Below are 24,244 nucleotides of genomic sequence, written 5' to 3'. Positions count from 1 at the left end.
ATGTGGCCTATCGACCTATTTTCTTCTTGTTGACTGCCCTGTCCTGACTGGGAAGTCCAGAGTTTTTGCAGCTGGGATCTTCTTGTGTCTTAAGTTCCTGATGTGTTTTATGTAGACTACTGAAGGGAGAACTGAGCAAGGCAGAAGAGATGCTAAAGGGGTTGTTCGCCCATTAGTGGGGTTTAGGTGGCATCCATATAAACATCCAACTCCATCTGTCTGTTCAGTATATAGCCTTTTGGTCTTTGCTTAACTAAAAGACTAAAAAGACAAAGGAGGGTGCAGAGACCTGTAACTTTTTCATTGCTTTTTATTCCTATTGTTGCCCTTGTTCCATAATGTACTTACCCCAGGCATGCATCTCTGCTAGCCTCTCTTCTTTAAATGAGAATAAAAAGATGGGTAGAACTTAGAAGACTACTAAACAGGGAAAAACATAATACAGAAACATCAAGGAACCCCTTGTTCCTATTAGTGCATGATTGTCTTATTGCCCTCTTATTTCTGCACGTGGTTATATAAAAGTGATGTTGGATGTATAACAGAGCATAGAATATGAAACAGTGAAGCCCTGTCCATCATCCTTCATATTTTATTAGCGTCACAGAACTTTTCCAGATCTAGCGCTATAGGATAATGATCTCCTTAGTCAATCAGGAACTCTAATGCTTGAATAAATCCTCAGGGAGATTCTGAGCTTTGCACATCATGTCAAGGAGAAAAAAATCCCTTGGCTCATTAATGAGATTTCATTGGCCATAATTCACTTGAAGAGGGATTGCCCTTTTATTCAACGTAGCATTCATGGTATGTCACATTATCCATTAAAAGGGATAGCTGAATTTTCTGGGAGTTGTAGTTCATGGCAGTGACATTGGCACCTCCTCTGCATTTTGGGATGTAAAATCCAATAAAATGTTTTTTTTAAAAGCAGGCTTGTGTGCTGTATTCTAGTGCCTCTGCTAGACAACATTGCCCTCTAATGATGCCATCCCTAGAGAAGCCAACCTCATTTTATTATAAACTGTTTGTGCCACGCTGGACACTCCCTGTTTAGGGCAAAAAAAAACAGGCAGGTTTGGCCTCCCAGCACCTACATGGATCTAAGGGTGCCTGATCAAACTGCATTATATGGGACTCGCTGATGGCAAATTCCACCTGTGACTAGGATAATTCTACTCAATAATTTCTATACTGGCCTACATTAGGGTTAGAATAGAATAGAATAGAAACAGGCCCAGACTGGCAATCGGTGGATTCTGGCAAATGCCAGAGGGGCTGCTGTAAGATGCCATAGACACTCACTATTTAGTGGGCTATTTGGGCCTCTTTGTACTTCAAATTGTTAGGACCTATTTTGAATCCCAGACCAGACTTGCATGGAAACCAATGGCACGTTGCCAAGGTTCTTGGCTCTTTACATCTCTGCATTGTTGGAACAACCTTTATGCCAATTTATTAGGAAAATCAGAAGAGGCTGGTACTGTAATTGCCAGGCTACTGTGTGCCACAGTCTGCATGGGAGTTTTAGTTTAGTTATTTTCAAAGGACATTATTTTGCTGCACAGGTGACATCACTAATCACTCATTATAACTCATGACATCATTACATGCTGTTTATAAGGATATGTTAGGTTATTCATGGCTTTGGGTGTTATATAACCATTAATAAACAGCTGTTTGTCCATGCAAAGGCTCTTAACACAGAATGTTTTAAGTACACAGGGGTATTTATGTGCAGAGAGGACATGGAAATTGATTCCCAGCCCAGCCCTAGTATCATCCAATCATTACTCCCTACTTGGGACATGTGAGCACGCTGTGGTATCTAGCGAAAAAAAGCGACTCTGATGCATGCTTGTGTTGTGATATCATGCTGATTCGCCTCTCAATCCCTTGCCTTACAATTGTTCCACAGACCTGTAATCCACAGGAAATCCTGCCAATGACTCACATCCTTCACAAATATCTTACCAGTAATTTAACCATCTTAATAAGGCTTTTAAGGGAAAGCCCGCAGAGTTCTTTGGCAGCTCACAAGGTATTTTGGTAGTAAACATCACACTGGCACCTCCAAGTAAATTAGCATTTAGTCATTTTCATGATATTATAAATCTATATATAGTGATGTACCTTTGAGGCATTTACCTGATAAACCAATCAAGTATTCAAGAAAAAAAAAAACGTAAGCAACTGAGAACCTCACCCGCAGCAGTTTGAAGCAAATACTGTGGAACCTCTATTTTATGTTTTTTAGGTGACAAGAAAAAACTGTACAAAATCAGGACACGGTATTGGATACGGTGCTAAAACTAATTAAATGTCCATGCTCAACACATGTACTCTTTGTAATACAATTCTTTACTGTGTTAATGGGAAGGTGGTACCCCCAGGATTGGACTGGCTTACTAGTGTGAGGAAGGAAGCCTCCTACCACTAGCCCTGTTCCTAGCACTGTAACCCTCATTGCGGTACAGCTGCGGCTCTAAGCCAAACTAACTCCTTGATGGGGCCCACCATACTCACTGGCCTGCCTTACTTATACACCTAGTACACGTTCCAGTCCAGCTATCCTCTCTCTGATCATACCTATACAGAGAACTGCTGAACCAAATCCCACTCCAGCTTCACGTTACTGCTGAAGGCTGCAAAATCCCTGGACTCCAACCTTGGGCTGATTCCCCCCTTTAATCCCTATTGGACTCTATTGCACCCATTACCCATAACCCAACTCTTATTGCCACCTATTGGCCTAATTAGAATAACATGTTACATGTAATAATTATTACTACACTTATTTAAACTTATACTGGGGAATTACCAATAATTTGGGGCACCCTTGTGGTTCATCCCCCCCCTACACCTAGGCAATCCAGTCCAGCACTGATTAGCACATGTACCCTTTTGTCGAACTATTCTGAACAAATGCACATCCAGTGACTGGCAGACAGAGTGGCAAATTCTGCAGACTGAGCACAATGGCTGTGGTGGTGGTAGTAGTATGTAATCGTTTGATGGATAGCATTTCCTTGCATTAATGAATTACAGCAGATGCTGCAAAGTAATAGAGACCATATGAAAATCTTCATGACTAGTGATAAATTCACTTATACTGCTGTCACAGAGATTATATATAAGCAAGTATCATATCACATGGCCACTTACCTTATGTACAGGAAACTGATGTGATCCTGGCTTTATGGCTTTCCACCCACTTTTTACTTTTCTGCTGCCGCCTCGCCGGACTTCCAGAGTCTTGGAGCCTAAATCAGCTTCTCCTAGTGAAGGAATTATTAGATGAGATATATATATATATATAGTCAAGCACCTGATGTGTCAAAATATAATCTACTCTGTTCAATGCAGTCACGATGCCGGCTGACAACTGAGAAAAAATACTGGCCTAATGCAGAAAAAGTTGAATGATGTGGCGCAGATATGGGCAGGTAAAATGACAAGTTACTTTACTGCATTGTGTATTAAAGGGAAAATAGAGAAAATAATACACGTTTATAAGGAGAAGAAAAAGAAAAGAAATACATAAATAAAAGTATCTGAGGCATTCCTATCTCCCTGTATCCCCTAAAGCATAGGTGGGCAGAGGCTATAATAGAGTGTGTTGCTCTGCCCTACACTAAAATGGCTGAATGTCGGCTCTTAATGTTATGGCACACAAGGGGTCTCTTCCTACAAATCTCCCCACTCTGATAGTCACTGCTCCAAATGGTATTTAATAACAAGTGTCCTGGACCAATGAAGCATCACAGCACAGAGGTCCACATGTCACCCCTCTGTGTGAGCAGTGATAGAAGGAGAGGGGTACTTGGAAATCCCTTGTTCACCACTCACCTGCCACTAGCCTTGAAATGATCTGTCCTGCAGGGGAGTACTGGTAATTTCTTCTTCAGGCAAATTCTACCCCTACCAGAGGTGAGCACTGGTTCTTATACAAATGCAAGGTGGGTTCCTACCTGAAGTCAACAACCTCCTCTTCATCCATCCCACTTGGTCAAGGCCAGATGGAGTGCTCTGGGATAAAGGCAATGACATGCATCTGTCCAGTGGGAATTTGCTAGAAGCAGGCACTTTAATTGGAGTTGGAGGGAGGCGCAGAGGCTGAAATACACAATAACAATTAGGTTAAAAGTTGATGATTTTTAGCCCAAACTATTCAGTTACTATCAATTGTGTTTTGCGAGGAACATTCTTAATCAGGTTAGATTTGCAGTGGGTAGATGGGGACTGAACACAATAAACAAACATTAAGAATGGCTTCATGAATCAATCCCCTCTCTAGGGGCATTCTTTTATTATATAAATGTAATAAAAATGTTTCTTATCAAGCTGCCATGTGGCACAAGGTACAGAATGAAGTGCATCTATAAAAATTCAGCAAAGCAAATGCATTTCTGTAAGGGCCTGCAGCACTCAAAATTCAGCTATTTACCCCAGCATAACTAATCAGGAGGCAACCTGGGGCAAGAAACAGCACTATTTTATGGCAGCTTACATCATTGGCATTCGAGTTTCCAAACTGCCAGACAGAGCATAGTGTAAACCAGGGGTCCCCAACCTTTCCTAATCGTGAGCCATAATTAATTGTAAAAAGAGTCGGTGAGCAACACAAGCATCATAAAAGTTTACAGAGATGCTAAATAAGGGCTTTGATGGGCTATTTGGTAGCTTCTTTGCAAATTATCAGCTTACGGGATGTTTTGCTTGGTGGTAATTCAACCAAAACTTTCCACCAAGGCAAGAAATTCAAAAATAAGCATCTGGGACACTGACAGCAACATCCAAGAAGCTGGTGAGCAACCTGTTGCTCACGAGCCACTGGTTGGGGATTACTGGTGTGAGCCCAAAATATTTTGTTCCAGCTGAGTAGCATGTAATAGAAAGATGGGTTAGATAATGCCCACATTGGGTCCAGTTTACAATGCAATACAGATATTGAGTACATGGAAAAAGTTGGACCTCTCACCGGTAAAATGTTCTCATTCTCTAATTCATCAAATGGTATTGTCTGTTCATATCCATTGCTCTGCTGGTCAGTATCAGAGTCACTTGGGAAAATACTATCATTATCCAAATCACTGACTTTGGAATTGGCATGAGCATCTTCCTCTGGATCCTCCTCTTGGTAATCTTGATGCTTGATTTGGTGATCTGGATCCTGCTCCTGATAATCTGAAACCTGTTGCTGGTAATCTTGATCCGTCACCTGGTTATCTGGATCCTGCTTGTGATAATGTTGCTCCGTGACCTGGTGATCCAGATCCTGCTCCTGGTAATCTAAAACCTGCTGCTGGTAATCTTGATCCGTGACCTGGTTATCTGGATCCAGCTTGTGATAATGTTGCTCCGTGACCTGGTGATCCGGATCCTGCTCCTGGTAATCTAAAACCTGCTGCTGGTAATCTTGATCCGTGACCTGGTTATCTGGATGCTGCTCCTGGTAATTTGGATCCTGATCGTGGTGATGTGGATCCTGATCTTGGTAATGTATATCCTGTTCTTGGAGAACCGGAACCTGGTTCTGGTGATCTGGAACTTGCTGCTCGTGACATGGAACCTGCTCCTTTGTGAACACAGAACTTTGGCTACCACACTGAGGTTTTGCCATCTCCTCCTCTTCTCTGGTAACATCCCAATGCTCCTAGAGGTGAAAATTGAGATATTAAACTCAATCCTACAGAAGGCTGGACAGTCCTGGCTTTGTTTTATGACCTCTAATATAGAATTATAACACTGGCATGTTCTCAGCAATTCCTATTAGGTATTACCTAACTTAGTTACAGTATGTGACTGCTTTCCATTTTGCTTCAACAACAGACATTACCTTATGCAACATGATAAAACAGAGATGCACCAAATCCAACATTTCAGACATCGGGAGCAACAACAATTATCCCGCTAGCTACAGAGTTCTATCAGTAGGACTATACACAGAAATATAATATAATTAATCTTCAGGTCAACAGCAGAAAGTCAGCAAAGAGGGACTGAGGTTTATGTATGCGCACCTTCAGTTTAAAGTGGATGTAAATCTTTCTTCATACAGTTACTCCACTACTCCTACAGCACACTACAACTTTTGCAAAGGTTAAAAGAAAACTATACCCCTGAACAATGTAGGTCTCTATAAACATATACTGCATAAAAAAGCTGATATATAAAACCCTGCTTTATCAAAATAAACCATTTTCATAAAAATATACTTTTTAAGTAGCATGTCCCAATGGGTAATCCTAAATAGAAAACTGCCATTTTAAGTACTAAGGGCTGCCCCCAGAGATCATCTGATTCACGGTACACCCAAACAAACCAAGGGCACACAAACATGTTGTTAACATCAGCCAATGAATATATAGTTCTGTCTTTTATTCTCTCACATCCTCCTGTTTCAGTCAGAGCTGCATTATTTCCTGTCAGGTGATCTCTGAGGGAGCGCCCAGCACATTAGAAAATGGTGGTTAAAAGCAAAAGATGCAAAAGGACAATATTAGCATATATATTCCGTTTTATTAAGATTCTATAGGCCACTATAGAATCTTACCAATCTCACCACGAGAATATTTCACTACAATAAATATAAAACTAATCTACCATAAAATGATGTTGATCTCCGAGATATTTTTCTGGCACCTTGCACTTCAAGAAGCCGATCTGACCTAACCATGCTGATGTTCTGTAGCATCACCCAAACACGCAAATATATATTAACCCTTAGCAGCAAGCTCATAGTGGAATACAAAACCCAGAAATGTTGAAGCTACAGAGTCGCCACACTGATACGTCCATGTCAACACAGTAGGTTCTACCTCATAAACCAACATTTCCCCCCTACATTATATAGATATCATTACACTGCTTTAATTCAAATGGCCAGTAGATGGTGCTGACTGTCCTTGATACCTTGAATGAACTACAAGCTAATGGACTATAAATGTATCTATATAATCACTAAGCCTTAAAGATGATATGCCTTAACTGTAAATATAACCATCCCCTTTTGCTAAGAATTAAAGCCTGTTTTTCAGTGAATTAATTGAAAAAATAAATTAGATTTTTTTTTTCTGGTGAGTGCAAACATCTCCCATCTCTATATTGTGTTGTATGTTTTTATGTATTTAAGTTTTTCACTGATTAGTTAGTTGGGTCAGTAGGTAAATAAAATGCTGTCTTTGTTATTTATTTGTCTTAAAGTTTGAATTGTGTCCAACGTTACTCTTGGTATTTAGCACAAAGCATGTAACCTGCAATGTCAGCTCTAACACTCACTTCATATTTTTCATATTCTACTGCAAACTGATATATAAATATACTATAACTAGACTACACTACATATACTATAATTATACTACAGGGGCTTTTTGATAAGTTAGAGATGCACCCCATGTAAAGATCTACTCCAGCAGGCACAACACAGGGGAAACCATATTCTATTATTAAATGCAATCAGTTTTGCAATTTATATTAATTGGACCTTCTAGTTTTCAAGTGCAGGTATTGAACCCGTTATCCAGAATGCTCGGGACCTGGGGTTTTTCCAGATAAAGGTCTTTCCATAATTCGGATCTCCTTAAGTCTAGTAATAAAATTATTTAAACAGCAATTAAGCCCTATAGGATTGTTGTGCCTCCAATAACGATTAATTATATCTTAGTTGGGATCAAGTACAAGCTACTGTTATATTATTAGAGAGAAAAATAAAATAATAATAATTAAAAATATGAATTATTTGATTAAAATGGAGTCTATGTGAGATGGCCTTTCCGTAATTTGGAACTTTCTGGATAATGGGTTTCCGGATAAGGGGTCCAGGGGCGGGCCAAGCCAACCGGGCGCCCTAGGCAACCCGGTCGGCCAACTCCGCCCACCTCCCCGCCCCCCCCCGAACGGCGCATGCGCGCCAAAGCAGAGGAGGAGGGGCAGGGGGGCGGTGCGATTCGATCGGTCATTGCCTCCACCGCTAATGTTAAGCGGCGGAGGCAATGACAAAGTAGCACTAGGGGTAGGCAGGAGAGGCTCCTGCCTGGCGCCCCTCAATCGTTGCGCCCTAGGCAGCTGCCTCTTCTGCCTACCCCTAGTTCCGGCCCTGAAGGGGTCTGATACCTCTAGTAGTTTTTACACTGCAAATATAATACATTTGAAACAACAGAACCTACTGCTGGTTATTTTTAGCCAACTAGGTAATGAAAGGAAAGTTTTGGAATGTTGCTCTGCCCAGAAAATGAAGTTAGTAAGCAAAGAAAAGTCACCAGGATTCCCTGGTCAGTTCTAAGCAGAGCAGCATCAAAAGCCTTTCTATCTTCACCAAAATAATGTACATTCGACTATCGCCAGTTGGAGGACATGACCAAGCAAGTAAAGCAGTTGTTTAGAAATAATTAGCCGTGTAAAAACTGCTGATATCTTGAAAACTAGAAATAAAAATGAATGTAAACTGCAAATTGCTCTGAACAGTTTTACATTCATTTGCTTTGAGGGGTTGCATATCCTTTAAAGCCAAGTGAAGTAAAAAAGGCTCGCAGCCCCTCATATGATTTTCTAAACATGGTTCTTGGAATGTACTTCTATAACTACAGTCAACTGAGAATGAATGAGCCAAAAACTATTGCCCTGTGAGGTGAGTTTTATTGTTGTTACTTTTTATTCCTTATCTTTCTATTCAGCCCCTCCCCTATTTATGTTCCAGTCTCTCGTTCAAGCCACTGCCTGCTTGCTAAGGTAAACTGGTATAATCAGGCTTGATTTTAGAACATGCATATAGAAGAAAACTACACAAGGACTTTACCTCCTCACAGGATGAAGAAGGGGTGGACAAGCCTAAATGAGACTCGGTTGCAGAATCGCTATATTCAAATGGATCTTCTTCTGGTTCCTCCAAACGGCTCTGTTCATATAAATATGTGTTGTCAGGGGTTGTTGGCAAAACACAATCCTCTTTGGACACATCTAAGGTTATAGAATTTATAGAATGAGTATCCATGCACTGACTGGGACTCTCTGTTCTAGAAATAGTATGTTCCTCAAATGATTCCAGTAAAGGTGGTGAGTGAGAAGACTGTGTTAGTTCTTCATCCTCAAAATGGTTCTTGCCTAAATATGTCGTCTCCTCACTTATTTGTTCATGATCTGATAGTTGCTCATCATATTCTACCTTTGATGTGGGGATGGGTAAAATATCTTGAACAGGTAGGTAGATCTGGGCATGGCTATCACATGTCACCATATCAGTAGATCTAGGTAATTCTAGTGAAAGTGTTAGAGCATTTTCATTTTCGATAACCAGAGGTTCCTTGCTTGCAGTGCTGTGCAGTCTAGGAGTCCGAGGAGTTGATTGAGAAGTTTGATCCTCAGTTGTGGAAGATCTGGAAGAGCCCCTCCACTTTCTGGCTGCTTCTGCCATATTGCTGAAAAACCTAAAGACTCCGCCAAGATTTTTGGATTTGGTTGCATTGGCACTATCAGATGATTTTGTCTGGTCAACATTATCCTCTGTCCTTTTGTCACTGGCAGCTGAAGAAGTATCTGTGAGTTCTACATTATGAAAAGTACTTTTGTCTATTTTATCCTCAACTTTTGAGCTTTCTTTGTTATTCAGTGAAATCCCTTTCAGATAATTCCACATGTAAGAGGTCCGGCCCCTGCGGTGCTCAGGGGGGATTTTAAGACCTCTTCTTTGGATTTCCCCCTCAGCAATAGTTGAGCTCTTAGTGGTAAGGGCATGTCTGCGATGGCTGGTCATGCTTTCATTATCTATAATGTCCGTATCTCCATTCATTCCAACCGCCATATCTCTAAGCCATTTGTTCTCATTGGAGTCACATTCAGAGATACAAATGTTTAGCTCAACGTCTTCAAATGAACAGTCTAGGTCATCAATATACCCGGCATAGGAATGCCTGTAAGGCCTTTGGCCATCTGCAAATTTTCTTGTTCTAAACAAAGCACGAGCATTATTCACATCAGCGTTCTCGGTAGGCAGGCTCTGAACCTTAGCCTTGGAGTTGCGAAGCACCGAACTTTTGGAGAATGTAGATGACCGTAACCTTTTGAAAGATCTTACCTTGTCCATGAAAGACAGTTTAGGTTTAGGCTCATTGATCTCACTAGTGAGAATCATAGACTGAGGCCTCTTGTTCCTTGCTGAATTTGCCCTCCTTCTGCTCACAAAACTCCAAATTCTGGGCCCTTTTGCTTTCTTTTCATACCTGCCCGCTGCATCCTCCATTTGCAGCTCTGTGGTAGTACCACCCACATCGCAGTGCTCAAACTCACAGATAGCCATGGCGCTAGTGTTCCTCTCCTTGGGACAGGCTTGGAAGCTTTTATTCATGTACCCATTAGATGCTACATCCGTGTGACTATTTATATCGCCATTCACAATTTCCATGGCTCATGTCCCAGCTTTTTAAATCGTCATTTCTCCATTAGTCCATCAGTCCATCAGTCGTCAAAGAAAGCTGAAAAAACAATAAAGTAACAAAAACCCAGTTAAACCATTTATCTCAAATAGCTTTCCACAGGAATAAAAGAAAAATACATTCTGAGAGTTATTTTTTAATCTGACCTAAAAAAGTGCTACAAACAACTGCTGATAGCAATGATAGGGGGAGCTCATTTGCTAAGACTCATAAGTGCTATACACCATAGCTTCCATTGAGTTATTATCTTTGAAAAGTCTACTGAAAGTCAATCTCTGATTGGTAGATATATTTTTATACTTTAGTGGTGCAGGTTTGCCCAGTCTCTTGTTCTCTAAATTTGTACGGCTAATGCAAGGCTAATATCAGTCAGTCCATCACCTGGGATTTCTTCAGTGGGCAATAACTGAGTAAAGCTCCAAGTGAGTAACTGTAATCCCATATCATGTCTTCTTTTAAAAAGTCAGTCACCTGGCTCAGAAACAAATCACATAAGATCACTTAAGAAGGTAGTTCACCTTTAAATTAACTTTTAACTCTTTCTAAATTTCAGATGGGGGTCACTGACCCCTTCAGCCAAACACCTAATGCTCTGTGAGGCTACAGTTTTATTGTTATTGAAACATTTTATAACTTGTCTCATCCTTTTCATTTTCCAGTCTTACTCAAACTAGTGCCTGGTTGCTAGGTTAAATTGAGCCCTAGCAACCAGATAGCTGTTGAAATTCCAAACCAGAGAGCAGCTGAACAATAGGCTAAATAATTCAAAAATCATACAAAATAAATTAACAGAAATTGCAAATTGTTTTAGAATATCAATCACTGTATCATACTAAAAGTTCATCAAAAGTACTTTGTTCTACACGTCTGGTGCCCTGAGCATACAGATATTCATTGACCTCATAATACAGCATAAGTGGCTTGGTTAGTCTGTATTGCTGCTGGGAGGCTGTGAAAGTGGTTGAAGTCATTTATGTATAAAGTGCAAGGTGGGGTGTAAAATGCAGAAAATATATTATATTACATTAACTTGCCTATATGTCTTTGCAGTGTGGGAGGAAACTGGAATATCCAGGAGGAAACCCACGCAAGCATAGCAAGAACATACAGACTCCTTGCAGAGAGTGACAAACGTGGCCACACCCCAGTCTGTGCCCACACCATGCCCAGATCTACCCAAAACATGCTATAATAAACATGTACAGCCTAGGGGAAGAAAGCTGGCAACCGTTGTCCTAGAGAAGCTTGCTTGCCAGATATAAGCTTTACCTGAACTTGAAAACAAAGTGTAAAAAAAAATGAAGAGGTGTCCTGTTTGGAGAAAATATTTACTTAACATTTACAGCAATGCTGGCTGGAGTCTAGGTGTACCAGAAAGGGGTCCCACACCAAAAACATGGTTTATTTTTATAATGAAAGGAAATAAAATTCTAAGCAAGTGTTTAATATATATTCATTCATTTCTAATAGTTAATAGTTATTTGTAAGTGGAATTAATATCCTGAGATGTGTGCCCTTGTGTATTTAATATTATCAGAACAATCACAGACAGACAGACACAGTTTTTTGCTACACACAGTTTATTTGGAGATTTTTTTTTTCTTCAAGAAAGAAAACCGCCTTACTTCACATACAGAAAAATCAACTACGCCTAGAGAAGTTGCCGGCTTCTGGCAACAAAAGGGTTACACCTTTACAAATGAAATGAAGGCAAAGGCTCACACGCAAGGGAATAATCTCATCTTCATTCCTGATCCGACCATGCCGACGCTTCCATGTCACGGTATAGAGCCAGCGCAATGGCAAACTGCATGTGTAAATGTGGAGGCAAGTCTGGGCATGGGAGAAAAGTCTTTAACCTTCACATTTTCTAGATGCCATACAGAATATTATATAATGTACAAAGAGTACTGAGCTCTCATCCCAGAGCTAAGCTAAATCAGAGTGATTGAGGGAAAAGTAACAGAACCTCTTATATATCTTGTTTGTATAAGCATCTGTCTGCTGTATGTCCAGCACTGAGGAATATAGTTCTTGGGAGGGAAAAGAGCATCCGATAAAGAACGTAAGAGCAACTCCTAATTATACATTTTTAGTCATGCACAGAAATGTTTGAAAATAAGAAAATATGAGACTTAAAAATCTCCCATGTGCCAGAGATTTACTGCTATGATCCAAGATACAAGCCTTGGGCCATTGGGTGAGAAATGCCCCATGTATTGTGCATCCCCAAAAATTGGTTTGTGCAATGGAGCTGGCCCACTCACTGCCTACTCTATGCCCAGATCTACCCTGAACAGACTAGGATAAGCCTGTATTGCTCTATACAATATGCTGATCTCTGTGTAATAGTGCCAACAAGCGCATGGCACTGAGTTTTATACTAGGTTCTACTGCAGGTATCACCATAAAAGGAGCGCCGCTGCCTATACGTAAGCTAATATCACCTACCTATTCTATCACCTATGTAGTTCTGGACCTGCTCTTTATTAAAGGAAGATTATACCCCCAGAATGAATACTTAACCGACAGATAGTGTATATAATTTTAAATGGTCTATTCAAGAATCTTACCAAACTGTAATATATATAAGTAAATATTGCCCTTTTTTTTTAATCTTTTCCCTTTAGCCACCATTTTATGATGACCTGTGTACTCCCTCAGAGATCACCTGACAGGAAATAATGCAGCTCTGACTGTAACAGGAAGAATGGTTAATTCTAAGCAACAAGTCTTCATTATTTATTTTTTATAATTTTTGAATTATTTGCCTTCCATACAAGGGCAGATATCAGCTGTTGATTCTGGTCCTTCACACCAATTTGGCAACTTATCTCCATTGTATTAACCCAATATTGCCCACATTACATGGGCATATCAGGAGAAGATCTGTTCATTTGGCAACCTCGGCAAACAAGTGGATCGCAACATGTATGACCACCTTCAGGTGACATCAGCAATCCATATGACATCATTGTTGTTATTAGTGTTTTTTGAGCCTCATTTACTAATTGAGGGGGCATTAATCAGAAAACCATGCAACCGACAATGCCATGCATTAGAATTCCCCTAACACCAATATTGCAAATAAGATGAAAGCCATGTAGAGAAGCAAGGGAGCCACTGACCAGGTGATAACACATAAATACATTATATTTTGCTCACATATTGTAGTAGCGTTTTTCTAACAGGCGCAATTAAAGTGATACTGACATGAAAAAAAAACTTTTTAAAATATGAATCTACATAAAAAGTTCCCTATAGGTCATGTTGATCATTCTAGGCTGCTTTTGTAAGTAATTGTTACTTGAAGTTCCTAACCTGACTGTTTTGCCAACCTGACTGTCCCTTCTCAGCTTGTCAGTTATAGATTCTAATGCTAATTGCTTCCACTCAGTACCTATGTTAAATCAGTAAATGAAACCCTACATGTATACATATACATAAGCAATTGGGCTTCAGTGAGAACATTTTGTGGTTTTGCTCTGCATAATAAAGGGGGTCTGTGTGAGACATCTGTTTAATACTATTAATATAATTCTGGTACTGGGATGACTATGACAGGTTATGACAGGAGATATACTGCACATGTGAGTCTTGGCTCTGTGTAATACAGCAGATAAGAGAATATAATATTTACAATAGCTTTGTGAGCCTGAGCTCCACATTGTTCTATGGATCAGAAAGCAATATGGCTATCCTGTCAGCATGAATGTTCTTCAGAAGGAAACACAATTTCTGTATTTTTACTAGGATACTCACACCTAACTGAGAACTAACAACCAGATTTTCCTCTTGGCACGAGTTTCACACAAACTGTTGCAATGCCGGACTCTAGCAAAGGCACTGTTGGCACTGAAGTAGTCAATGGCTTGTGGAATTTAGCAGAATTCTCCAGCAGTCAATCACCAGAGCAAAAGCCTAATGATATGTGTCAGCGCTTGCACAGCCGACCTTTCCATACCCATGTACTGAGATTTCTTTAATAACAGGCTTATCTAACCCCATCTGACTTCTGCCTCACAACAGTAAAAGCAGCAAAGCATTCTTTGAGCCATGATTTGTGTCCCAAGCTTCAATGTAGGTAGTCTGAAACCTAGGAGCCCAAACTATAGGCCAGATAGTATTTACATGGTATGGTCTGGATTCCTCTGCATCTGTATTGTTACAGCAACAGAGTATTCCAGTCCCATGTTTTCAGACCATCACAGACAGCCTGAAAACTGGGAACCCTATTATATAGACTACAACTGTTAAACCCCCATGCTATATAAACCCAACTCTTCTGCTTAGGGACATATAGAGCAAGCAGATACTGTGACCGCTGAGGGAACCAGGAAATGTATTGGCTATTTCCTAAAATAATATGGTGCCAAAGTTTTATGACTATCACCTGAGGCAACTATTCTGCTTAAGTCTATGGGTGCTATGTAACTGGTTACTTCTAACACAGAATGTAGAACACACAAACATGGTCCAATTACTAATTCTCCCTGGACAGTATAACCCACACTAATATTGTTACTAAACATTTACAAAAATATAAAGCCACTTAGACATACATTTGCTCATTAAGTTAACCAGTCGGACAGCTCCCAACCACATAAATAAATGCTAATATAAAAATACAATTAGTATAGGTATTGGTGTACATATAGTTTCTATATGTGAGTGTATAGATAGGAACCTTTTCTGCATAGGAACCTTTTCTGTTGGAGGAATAATATTTGTGCCAGAATTGATGAGGATGGGGGCCAGGGCTTCCTTGTATGGTTCTGATGCAAGGGCTTTCATGTAAGAAAGGTTCCTGGATCAAAGTTATGAATGGTAGGAGGTGGAAAAGATCTTGTAGCAATGAGAAGAAATATTTAAATGGCATTAAATGAAAGAAGTAAATAGTTGAGGGGAATGGCTTAGAGCTTCTTGGTCATCTAATTACATGCAAGCTAAGGATGTCCTGGAATATCCGTACTTCCTGTGGGATAGGAAGTAGGAGCAGGAAGGAAGTAAAAAGTAAAGGCACAAGTGACAATGGCGGAGGGGGTGAAGATGTTAACCCTTCCAGGCTACAAAGATCTTTAATCCATGGCAACACATTGGAGACTTCTCAAGCACCAAAAGAACTTAAATGTGTTACAGCAAAACTGATCTAGGCCAATCCCAGCAGCAATGGTGACACAATGCAGCCTGATGTCATCCCGCCACTTCACTTGCTGAACTACAAAGAAGTAGAAAAAAAAACAGGCAATTTCCGTTCGTATGTGCTGAAAGGCCCCATTTCCCACGGCAGTCAGGAAACCAACTGTAATACAACAGCTCCTCCACCTAAAGAAGCCAATGCCAACCAAGGCTTCACATTTCTATCCAAGCAAAATGAGCTTTCCATTCCATGAGGGGCTGAGGGATACATAGGGCAGTGAGCTTAAACACAACTACCAAGTAGTGTTAATTGTTCACACAGGCTATGCATAAGTAATGATAAAATTCTATCTATATTGGACTAAGGCTTATAACACATATGGGCAAAACCCCCTAAACTTGGAGCATCATTCAAATTATAGTTGTTAGTTGCTCACCCCGAGGTCAAGATTACAACAGAAACAGAATGCACTTCCTCATTGCAAAATGTGTTTTATTAGGTCAGGAAAACAGGCAAAGTTTCTGGCCCTTTCTTGCCCTTTTTGAAGCCAGAGGTCAAGATAACAGCACTGTTATCTCTATAAAGATTTTACTGAGTAATTAGACCAAAGGATGCTTATTATGTAGTGATAATGATTAGGTATAGTCAGTGAAATCAATTTTGGGATACCTCTGTCTTCATCTGCTCTAGTGGCCACAGAGATTACAACTTAAGTAGGCATAATATAGAATAAAACCAATGGGCCCTGTCCCTTTAATGACATAACTGTACAGATTTCATTTTCACGTGTTTTTCAGGCATCCACATGCTGGCATGTGTGCCAAATAGGGTCAATAGCAGGAGGTGTTTCATGTACGCAGTAGCCTGAACCATTTCATTCTTTTACTTAAAGCACAAGGCCCTTATCCATCATTCATAGGAGAAAATGTGATGCCACTTGGGATGATCATATGCAACAAACCTCCCTCCTAGATGGACGTTCAATTTAAAGGGTACCTTCACCTTTAAATTAACTCTTAATTTGTTATAGCATGTCCTATTCCTAGCAATGTTGTGATTGGCCAGTTTTACTGTTAATGTTATTAATCTTTCTACTCAGGCCCCCTCTTATTCATATTCCAGTCTCTCATTCAAACCAATGCTTTCTTGCTAAGGTAAAAAAGACCCTAGCAACCAGATGCCAAACTGGAGAGGTTCTGAACAAAAAGCTAAATAACAGAAAAAACTGGAATTAAAAAGAACAATTTCAAATTGTCTCAGAATATCAATATATTATCCTAAAAGTTTAACGTTATTGAAGTCAAACTCACAGCTCTCTAATAATTCTGTTCTACAACCCTCAGAATCGTAAGCCAGGAAGCAACACTCTAAGCACATTAGCTACTTTTAGACCTTCCATACTATATTCACAGGAAAAATTAAATGCAATAGGGCAAGTCAGAAACCAGAAACAACCCCTCACTATTATACGGCATATCTACTGTTCCCTCATGTTACTGCACGTCTTGTGTTTATTTGTTCATAAGGAATTTTCTACCAGGTTCTGTAAGACTCTCACTGCTCTTGCAGGTCTGTAGGGGCCCCTGAGCATGGCACATTGGGGCACTAAAGGGTATATTTACTTAAAGCTACCAGGCGCAAAGTGTTTGCCACTTTAGTTGATTATAGAGGCGCAAAGATTAGAATGGCACTAAGGTGGGCACAGTGTCGGATTGGCCCACCAGGATACGAGGAAAACTTCCTAAAGAAAACATCTGCTCACCCAACGATTTGCCTTGTATACCTATACAATGGCCATTACCAATTCTTTATTACCAATGAGAAGAAACAGAAGAAATGGAGGAAAGGATAGATAATAGTATGTAAAAAGAAATAACAAGGAAATTAAAGAAAGTGTGTGAACAGGGAAGGAAAGGTGGTCTGGAGAGTGGGCCTAGGGTTTCTGTTGGGCCCTTGGTACCCCAGTCCGACACTGGGTTGGCACATATCGCAACACACACCTTGGTAACAGGCTATTTCACACAAACCAGCTGGCGTACGCTTATGCTCAATGGTATAACAAAAACTATCCAAACTAAGATGATACACTTGGAGAAATTGGGAATATTATTTTTGAGTTATTTTGAACACCAACATGCATGATATTTATGCAGGGACCAAAGAATATTCCTAGTCTCTTAAAGATGATATGTACTACAGATAAAACAGGCTAAGTTCATTAGGCAATACTGTGTTTTATAATTGCAGCACATTATGTTTATGTGCAAAAAGCTGTGCAGTGTTTAGTCCCATGCCAGTTCCTCCTACATAGGTCTGGTATAGACCACCGATTCTTTTATTACATACCAAGATTCACAGTGTGTGACCACTGAGGTGATGTCTGGAACATCTGGGTGTAAAACTGGACATACAAAGTAAAACTGATTGGACCATGTGGGTAACCAAACCAAGAAGTAATTTGCCATTGATGCCAACAATCGGATCACATTACGTATTCATCCCTGCTGGAAGTGATGTAAGGGGTTACAGAGGTCCAGTTAAGCCTGCAAATATTGTGCTTCCATCCATGTCTAACATCTGGAACAATACTCAGTACACACAATGACTGCACACTCAACTAAAAATAGACTCTGTTGAGGCCTATTGTTTCCTAGGCTAAAAGAACACCCCAGAGTGCAACTTCAGTTTAACAATGGCCAGACCCGACTCCATGTGCTGACTCTCAGCCCAACCTCTAACCCATATTTCCTCTCCAAGGCCACGGGACAAAGCGTTTATAAATATGCCATGCAACTAGGCTTGAGATTAATTACAATGTGGGGGGACATTTTAAATGTATTTATGAATTTAATAAAATACATAATTTTAAATTACTTTTGAAATATCTAAAAGGGGAGATAAACCCTGGTACAAATTATCTACATTGCACACGCTAATTTATGTATATGTGCATTGTACTTTATATCTAACAAAGAAAAATTAAGGTTACTTAGATTGTAAGCTCTACGGGGCAGGGACCTACTGTGTCTCATACCACATGGCACTTATATATATATATATATTTATTGTATTTATTTATTATATCACTTGTCCTCCCTGTGTGTAATTTTGAATACTGCGTACCCTTGTGGCGCTTTATAAATAAAGTCATACATACATACATACTTTTACTCATATGCAATATACACTGCATTCTGCACTGTAAATTACCCCTTATGACTGGGCTCTCCACTTAAGACCTTATATGCCAGTACAGGTTTAAAACCTGTTATCCAGAACACATGGGACCTGGGATTTTCTGGATAAGGGATCTTTCTGTAATTTAAATCGCCATACATTTAGGGGCACATTTACTAACCCACGAACGGGCCGAATGTGTCCGATTGCGTTTTTTCCGTAATGATCGGTAATTTTGCGATTTTTTTCGGCGTCTTTACGACTTTTTCGTATTTTTTGCGATTTTTTCGGCGTCTTTACGATTTTTGCGTAAAAACGCGAGTTTTTCGGCGTCTTTACGATTTTTGCGTAAAAACATGAGTTTTTCGCAGCCATTACGAAAGTTGCGCAAAGTCGCGATTTTTTCGTAGCGTTAACACTTGCGCGCAAAGTCGCGCCTTTTTCGTAGCGTTAAAACTTAAAAGGCGCGACGTTTTGCGCAAGTTTTAACGCTACGAAAGAATCGCGACTTTGCGCAACTTTCGTAATGGCTACGAAAAACTTGCGTTTTTACGCAAAAATCGTAAAGACGCCGAAAAACTCGCGTTTTTACGCAAAAATCGTAAAGACGCCGAAAAAATCGCAAAAAATACGAAAAAGTCGCAAAATGTTCGTTTCCAATCGGAATTTTTCCAATTCGGATTCGAAATCGTGTCTTAGTAAATCAGCCCCTAAGTCTGCTAAAAAACCATTTAAACATTACATAAACCCAATAGGATTATTTTACCACCAATAAGGGTTCATTTTATCTCAGTTGGGATCAAGTACAAGGTATTGTTTTATTATTATAGAGAAAAAGGAAATTGTTCTTAAAAAATTGAATTATTTGATTAAAATGGAGACTATGGGAGATGGCCTTCCCGTAATTTGGAGCTTTCAGGATAACAGGTTTCCAGATAATGGATCCCATACCTGTACCAGAAATGAATGAAATTTCAATATTTTATAAAAGTCACACAAAACCAGTAGCTCAGATAGAAACATTCTATAGGATCAGCAGTTTATTTGCTGTGCATTTACATTTCCCACCTTTGCCAAGTTAAAACTTGTTACTACTAATGGAGAAATGTGCAGCCCTAAATACAAACATGTCATGTACTCGTCTTACACCAGTGAGCTGCAACGCTAACACCAAGCATGGCTTCTACTAACTCTTGGTTTGCTTTCTAATTAGCCCTCTCCCAGCACAACTTTATCACTCATACAGTTCTTGGTTGCCAGTGCTATTACCACTCAGAAGGACACTATAGGAAGTGAGAACAGTGTCAGTCTCAGTCTCATGGGGTCTCACAGCAAATAGATATAGAGAGTGCCAAATGGTTTGTTTTATAGGCCTATAGGGTGTTTAAAGACAAACTGATGGGAATTCCCCTAGGGTGGGCTCACTAGGGCCTGGGCAAACCAGAAGAGTCTTTGGTATTCTGGTAGGCCAGTCCACTGTGAATAGCAATGCCACAATTTGGAGCATTCATAATAATGGGTTTCAGAATAATACATCCCTTACCTGTAAAACACATAAACAACATTATGGTGGCTCATTAACTGATGGATTAAAATGACTACTGCTAAAGGCAGAACTCCATAATATCAATGCATCACCAACTAAGCTACTTTATACCGCCTGTGCGTTAGGTGACATTGGGCACTAGGTATAATGGGTGTATTTCCTGGGCACTATGGGCAGAACACATTGTTATCAGGCCTGCATCTTATCCCTGCATAAGACAAGAGGCCACAAAAGCTAAAGGGCAAGGACTAGCAACCTTTATTTAAGCAACACATTTGCTATTACAGTTGAAATAGATAGTGCTTGCCCTTATGAGTTAATTAATTGACCCAAAAGCCCGGAGGGGGTTACGCTGAAAGTGAAAGAGTTAACTGAGATGAGGCCCAGCGGTCACCTGACTGCTCTGATAAAGTTGAGGTTGTATAATCCTATTCCTCTGCACTTCATGTGACAGGGGACATCAGGTCAAGCAGATAAATTCATTTCTGTATGATTTATTCCTTTGTTCTTCCTGTCTGAGATAGATGTGAGGGGGAGCTGGGCCTGGGATCACACAGACACACACATACCAATGGCTGCAAATAGAAATTCCATTTACAGTCCAGCCTTTCAGGTATGCCAGACCTATAAGCCCTCTATACTTCCTTCTGTGTAGCACAACTGGAACATACTATTAAAGGGGTGAACAAGACTTCTGAGCATCTTTATTTGACATCAGGCAAGAATTTCCCGAGATTATTATGGTCTGTAACCTGCTACAGGGCTGCCCAGACTTTATTGTGAATGCTTGGCCAAAGACATGAAACACCTCATGCAAACACTCTTTCTGAATGTTTGCCCATATGTTCTCAGAAGAAGGCCCCACCCATTATACATTTGGACTTTAAGTACCTATATATAATGCTGCATAACTGTAGCTCTCATCATGCTTACAAGGTAAAGTTATCCTATAGTATGTGACTGGTCTTAATTTTTTCTTAATTATTTGCCTCTCTGCAGATTACAACTGAAGAGCTAGAAAACAAACATTTCAGTGAAGTAACTAGCAGAAAGTTGACTCAGCAGTTATGGGGGGCAGTGTTCGACTACCTTGGTTCTATCTGAGGACCTTACCTCAAGGGCTCCCACTGCCACCACCCTACATGCCCCATCCCCACAGACACACAGCCAATGTCACCAGCCTCCATCACCCACACACACCCTTTCCAACTTCAATAGGTCAAGGGCAGCTGGGATTTCTTCTGGTACCCCAGAGGACCAGGGTTGGACCTAGATGGTCCACAAAGTGAGTATGGCTGAGGAAGAAGTTGCTTCAACCCCATTCACCCCCATCACCACCACTCTTGCATGTGTCCTGTGATTTCCCTTACTTGTCCCACATTGACAAAGATTCCTCGTGTGAGTGGCAGGGCCTGTGGGTGTGGACGGTGGTTGTTATCCCAAGCCCATGAAAAATGTCATTAAAACAAAGCAAAAAAGGCCTGCGACATTTGGGTTTTAGGATGGAGCAACTAAACTAAGGATAGCTTATGTTCCTAGGGTAGAAAGGAACAAGCCAAATTGGGTAATCCTGGACTCAGGTTACTTGTTTTATCATTCTGCCTCTGGAACCAGTTGTGGAACTACAGCTTTTGGAATTTCAAAATCTGTGATTACATATACTGATATCAAATACCTCGAAGGCACAAACACAAACTGTTTCAACTATAGCAAGTACTGCAGAGCAGGCAGATCCCATTCTGTAGAGCTTTAGGTCTCCCCCCCCCCCCCCCCAGCATATGTGATTGCCCCCTTTGCCTTGAGCAGCATGAGATTTGCTTGAATGCAAACAAACAGTATAATAGGCCATTTTCAGTTTTAATGGCCATATTTTTAGGAAAGGCATTAATAAGAAGCACTAAAGGAAAGCACTCAGCCATGTGTGTCACATTCAGGCACCAGCAGGGATCTGCCCTAATCTCCAGTGTCAGATGAAGTGAGCATGCCAGTGATGAGCCCTGTCCTTAATTCCCCAGTCAGCTTTCAGGCCATTTCATTTAATACAAATGCATATTCTTCTGGTTCTGTTTTTCTAGAAGACTCATACTGTATGCAAAGGAGCATGGAACGAAATTCAGCAACTGACCTCAACCAAATGAATGAAAACCCCCAATTTTTCTGAGATCCATTTAATAATCAGACTCATTATTTCTGCTTCTTCTAAAAGAATATGCAGCTTGGTACTATCTTGTTTCCAAAGAAGCAGCAATAACTTATACATATACCTTGCATTCTTGTGCCTGAAATCTTGTCCATGGATATCTAAAGACAGTGATGTAAGTGATGTGTCAGAGTTGGCTTAGTCTTATATTTCCTTGTTAATTAAAGAATTCTTTACAAAGGCATTGTGCCATTAAAAATCTACTGTAAAGCAATCAAGCACCTTGTCAGGATATTAGCAGTTATACACTGCTTATATCATACTTTCTCTCCAACAGTGTGGAGCTGTATGGTGGGCCACCAGAGTGTTTAGTCACTACTGCAGGCAGCTTCCAGACATTACTGCGCATTGTTTCTTCCCTTGTCATTTAGATTTTTCAGTCTAAATTAGAGGGAGGAGAATTCAATGCAGGACAGCGTCCAGAGATGCCACCTACATTGGTAAGTTAACCCACTGGCTGCCAGATGACTAGCAGGAAGCTCAATGCTGGTTCATTTTAACACAGTAAAATGTTACATACATTTTTGGAAGGTTATTTACCCTTTAGCACAGTGGCTCCCAAAGTGGCCCAAAGCAGTGAAAGGGGTGTGCCCAGTCTGAAAGCTAATTAGAATGAAATCTATGGGTTGTTTTTATATAATGCATATTGCTTGACAGGAGAGTTGATTTTCGTGGGACAGTCCCGATTTTAACAACTCAGCCCGCAGTTCTGCATTCTTACTGTAAAGTCCCTCATTTCCCTTTGATCTCCTGCACTTAATGCTTTAAAAAGATACAATGTTTCTCAAACTTAATTAGATAAGTAGATTTTGGCAGTGAGCCCAAAAACTCAAGAAGCTACACCTGCACTTAGGGCTCTGGTACACGGGGAGATTAGTCGCCCGCGGCAAAACTCCCTGCTCGCGGGCGACTAATCTCCCTGAGTTGCCTTCCCCCTGCCATCCCACCGGCGAACATGTAAGTCGCCGGCGGGATGGCAGACGCAGCGGCGCGATTTCGCGCAAATCGCCAAAAAAGACTCGCGAGGCTTTTTCGGCGATTTCCCGAAATCGCCCCGCCGCGTCTGCCATCCCGCCGGCGACTTACATGTTCGCCGGTGAGATGTCAGGGGGAAGGCAACTCGGGGAGATTAGTCGCCCGCGAGCAGGGAGTTTTGCCGCAGGCGACTAATCTCCCTGTGTACCAGAGCCCTTAGATACAACTGTAACTAATAAGCTAAACATGTCTCTTGGGACCTGAGATTTGCAACTTAAAAGGCAATTTTTAAAAGAATGTGTTTTATTATATATCTGATAAAACACCCCTAGATACTGTAAGTGCAATACTTTTTCCTCTATAGACACAACAGTAGACAGAAGGTTAGAAGAGCAGACACCAAGCAAATCTTACATGCAGGAAGGGGAAGGGTCCCCTTAGGAACAGATGTACAACCCAAAGCCAAATAGGCTATCTAATTCTGGGAAAAATGACAGGATGTCATCAATAAAATGACTACATCAAACATCACATAGAATGCAGAGCAGCACATTACAGGAAAGTTTATGACGCAGATAGAAGTAGACCCTCTCTAATGCCGAATGAAATTGCCATTTCAACTACTGAGACATATACGGACTACATAATAATACTATTTACTGTAAGCCACAGGCCCTGCTTGCCTTCCTTTTGTTTTCTCCCTTTCTTCCTTTTTTACTTGGCCCCTGGGCCCCTGTTCCACAAAAAATAAAGCTTCCATGGGTCCCAACATCTAG

General features: G+C 40.5%; 1 protein-coding gene across 1 annotated transcript in view; it reads right to left on the bottom strand.

The window, feature by feature from the left end:
* Nucleotides 1–24,244, bottom strand: part of arhgef9 (Cdc42 guanine nucleotide exchange factor 9) — a 216,215-nt gene that overhangs the window by 167,901 nt on the left and 24,070 nt on the right. Inside the window, exons 2-5 of the mRNA XM_012965915.2 lie at nucleotides 8,798–10,469; nucleotides 4,982–5,656; nucleotides 3,972–4,116; nucleotides 3,166–3,278 (exon numbers count right to left, since the gene is read on the bottom strand). Of these exons, the coding sequence (XP_012821369.2) occupies nucleotides 3,166–3,278; nucleotides 3,972–4,116; nucleotides 4,982–5,656; nucleotides 8,798–10,399 (2,535 nt within the window). The 5' untranslated portion in view covers nucleotides 10,400–10,469. The remainder of the gene's footprint in view (nucleotides 1–3,165; nucleotides 3,279–3,971; nucleotides 4,117–4,981; nucleotides 5,657–8,797; nucleotides 10,470–24,244) is intronic.

This window comes from Xenopus tropicalis, chromosome 8, assembly GCF_000004195.4.
Source record: "Xenopus tropicalis strain Nigerian chromosome 8, UCB_Xtro_10.0, whole genome shotgun sequence".
Taxonomy (NCBI): Eukaryota; Metazoa; Chordata; class Amphibia; order Anura; family Pipidae; genus Xenopus; species Xenopus tropicalis.
This window is presented reverse-complemented; position numbering and strand designations above follow the sequence as displayed.